The sequence below is a fragment of the Colobus angolensis genome, unplaced genomic scaffold, assembly GCF_000951035.1.
Source record: "Colobus angolensis palliatus isolate OR3802 unplaced genomic scaffold, Cang.pa_1.0 Scaffold407, whole genome shotgun sequence".
NCBI classification, from domain to species: domain Eukaryota; kingdom Metazoa; phylum Chordata; class Mammalia; order Primates; family Cercopithecidae; genus Colobus; species Colobus angolensis.
Genome location: NW_012117455.1, coordinates 94,983 through 97,804, shown reverse-complemented (window position 1 = coordinate 97,804; position 2,822 = coordinate 94,983). Strand labels below are relative to the sequence as shown.

General features: G+C 41.7%; 1 protein-coding gene across 1 annotated transcript in view; it reads right to left on the bottom strand.

The window, feature by feature from the left end:
* Window positions 1-2,822, bottom strand: part of PARN (poly(A)-specific ribonuclease) — a 232,538-nt gene that overhangs the window by 212,724 nt on the left and 16,992 nt on the right. The window contains exons 7-8 of the mRNA XM_011956026.1: window positions 1,943-2,151; window positions 372-437 (exon numbers count right to left, since the gene is read on the bottom strand). Of these exons, the coding sequence (XP_011811416.1) occupies window positions 372-437; window positions 1,943-2,151 (275 nt within the window). The remainder of the gene's footprint in view (window positions 1-371; window positions 438-1,942; window positions 2,152-2,822) is intronic.

Sequence of the window (2,822 nt, the reverse complement as noted above, 5' to 3'; positions counted from 1 at the left end):
ATGTTTTTTAAATGCAGAGAGAAATTAAAAGGGTAGAAGTAGCCTGAAAGTGAATTCTTTCTTCTGAAGCCTTCATGTACTAAGCACTCCTCAAGGCCAAAGTAATTATGCCACTCTTGGGCATAACTGAAAGTCAAGGTTGCACAACAGTTGTCTCCACTCCAGGTATAGGACAAAGCATTCATTCAGTGTCTCAGTATACACAGTCATCCCCACTGTGTAACACTAAAGTTAGTGCTTAATTCTTGAGAACATACTAATAACAAAAAGACCCTTTATAAAGGTGTTTTTAAAAGACTAAATGCATCAAATGCCACAAATCATCTACCTTTCCGAAAAAAGAACATGCAGAAATGTTCAGGACAACTAACCCGGTACATGGCTCTAAATCCAAGTTCTTGTTTTCTTCACTTTGTAATAAATCTTCTATTTTCTCTCTGAGGAATTAGAATAGACCATGACCATCAGTACCTTTAAGGAATTAAGTCATCAACCAAGAAAAAAATCACAACCAAAAACAGTCTAAATATAAGAATGTGTGACAATGTAATTCTACCAAATTACCCTATAACTTTTAGTTCAAAGACTTTTTTTAAAATGCTTTATTTTGACCTAGGCATAGAATCCCAGCACTCTGGGAGGTCGAGGTTGGGGGGATCACTTGAGTCCAGGAGTTCAAGACCAGCCTGGGCAATATACTGGGAGCTCCTCACTACAAAAAATAAATTTTAAAAATTCACTGGGCATGGTGCAGTGTAACTGTGGTCCCAGCTACTCCAGAAGCTGAGGTGGGACGATCGCCTGAGCCTGGGAAGTTGAGGCTGCAGTGAGCCATGATCACGCCACTGCACTCCAGCCTTGGCAACAGAGCGAGAACCTGTTTCAAAAAATAAATAAAATTTAAAAGAAAAGCTTTATTTGGCATATTTTGGGGGGAAGAGGGTTACTGTTATTAATTAGTGACAACTTCTCAAGGACTTGTCAGTACAAGTGACTTAATTTTTGACTTTCCCAGTAAAATGGTTATACCAACAACTAAGCTAAGCAAGACCAGACACTTGTCCAAGATCACATCTGCTTGTTAGCACCTTTACTGCAAGCAAAGAGAACATGGACATGCTGCCAACTGGATAAGCCTCATCCACTACTCTGCCTTCAAGGACATCGGACAGTGGCTGTCAGGTATTCAGTCCACGCAAGTTTTAGAAGTCAGCTGATTAGTATTTAAAAAACAAGAAAAGGGGCCAGGCAACGGCTCAGGCCTATAATCCCAGCACTCCAGGAGGCCAAGGCAGGAAGATCCCTTGAGCTCAGGAGTTTGACACCAGCCTGGGAAACACAGTGAGATCCGTCTCTATTTAATTAAAAAAAAAAGTCCATACAGGTCTGCCCATGTACTGAAATCTCGTGCCTAGTAACATGTAGCAAATCCGAGTACAATACATGGAACTCTACTTACAATTTGTTGCTGCTGCACAAATTTGAATATGCTGGCTAGGCATGCTGGCTCACACCTGTAATCCCAACACTTTAGGAGGCTGAGGCGGGTGGATCACTTGAGGCCAGGAGTTCGAGACCAGCGTGGCCAACATGGCAAAACCTCGGCTCTACTAAAAATATAAAAATTAGCTGGGTGTGGTGGCGCACGCCTATAATCCCAGCTACTCGGGAGGCTGAGGCACAAGAATTGTCTGAACCTGGGAGGCAGAGTTTGCAGTAAGCCAGGATTGCACCATTGCACTCCAGCCTGGGCAACAGAGCAAGACTGTCTCAAAAAAAAAAAAAAAATTTCTTTTTAATATGCCACAATTACATCCTGCCATTCACAACATCACACCTATGTGTGTACTATGTTTGCAAAGCAGAGGTTTGAGATATACATGCCTCTCATGCCCCAATATACAGCACACAATGCATGTTTAGTTTTAGTTTAGGAACTCACACCACTTGGTCAATAAATTTCTTTTGATCCTCAGGAATCGTGACAGGACATTTTGAAGTGTTAGGAGATACGTAGGACAGAGCTCCTGCACCATTCGCCTGTGAACGTTTTTCATCATACTGCTCTCTTAACTGTCTTTCTTCTTCCTGATTTAAATATGGAATTCCTAAGCATGATTTTAAAAAGAACACATTAGCAGAAGTAACTGTCTAACATAAAATTTGTTTAACAAACCAAAGAGTCTAAATTACTCAGGAAAGATTTACCATATTTAACTACATTTCAAAAAATGAACAGAAAAGCCAGTGATTTTGAAATGTGTTCATCATTCATCCATTCATTCAATCTTCTTTCAAGAAATATTTATCTGGTACTTATGCTTTGCCAAAGCATTATATTAGGCACTGGGGAATGAACAGTGACAAGCTGATGCATCCTCCTCTGTAGTAAAGGGAACTACTTCTGACAAGATAATCAGGAAAGTAAGGGAAAACCCAAAGGATGAGAATAATTTGGATATCAAAGGAGCTAGGGGAAGAATCCTTCAGGTAGGGGAAACAAGTATGAATACCCAGAAGATGGCAATGGCTTAGACTGTTCCAGGAGCAGCAAGGAGCTGGTATAGCCAGACATCATGAGCAAAAATGGAATGGTACAGCATCAGATTGGAGAGAGTATGGAGCAAGATTCTGCAGGCCCTCACAGGCCAGGGTAAGAAATGAACATTATGGCCGGGAGCAGTGGCTCACGCCTGTAATACCAGCACTTTGGGAGGCCGAGACGGGCGGATCACTAGGTCAGGAGATCGAGACCATCCTGGCTAACACGGTGAAACCCCGTCTCTACTAAAAAAATACAAAAACCTAGCCGGGCAAAGTGG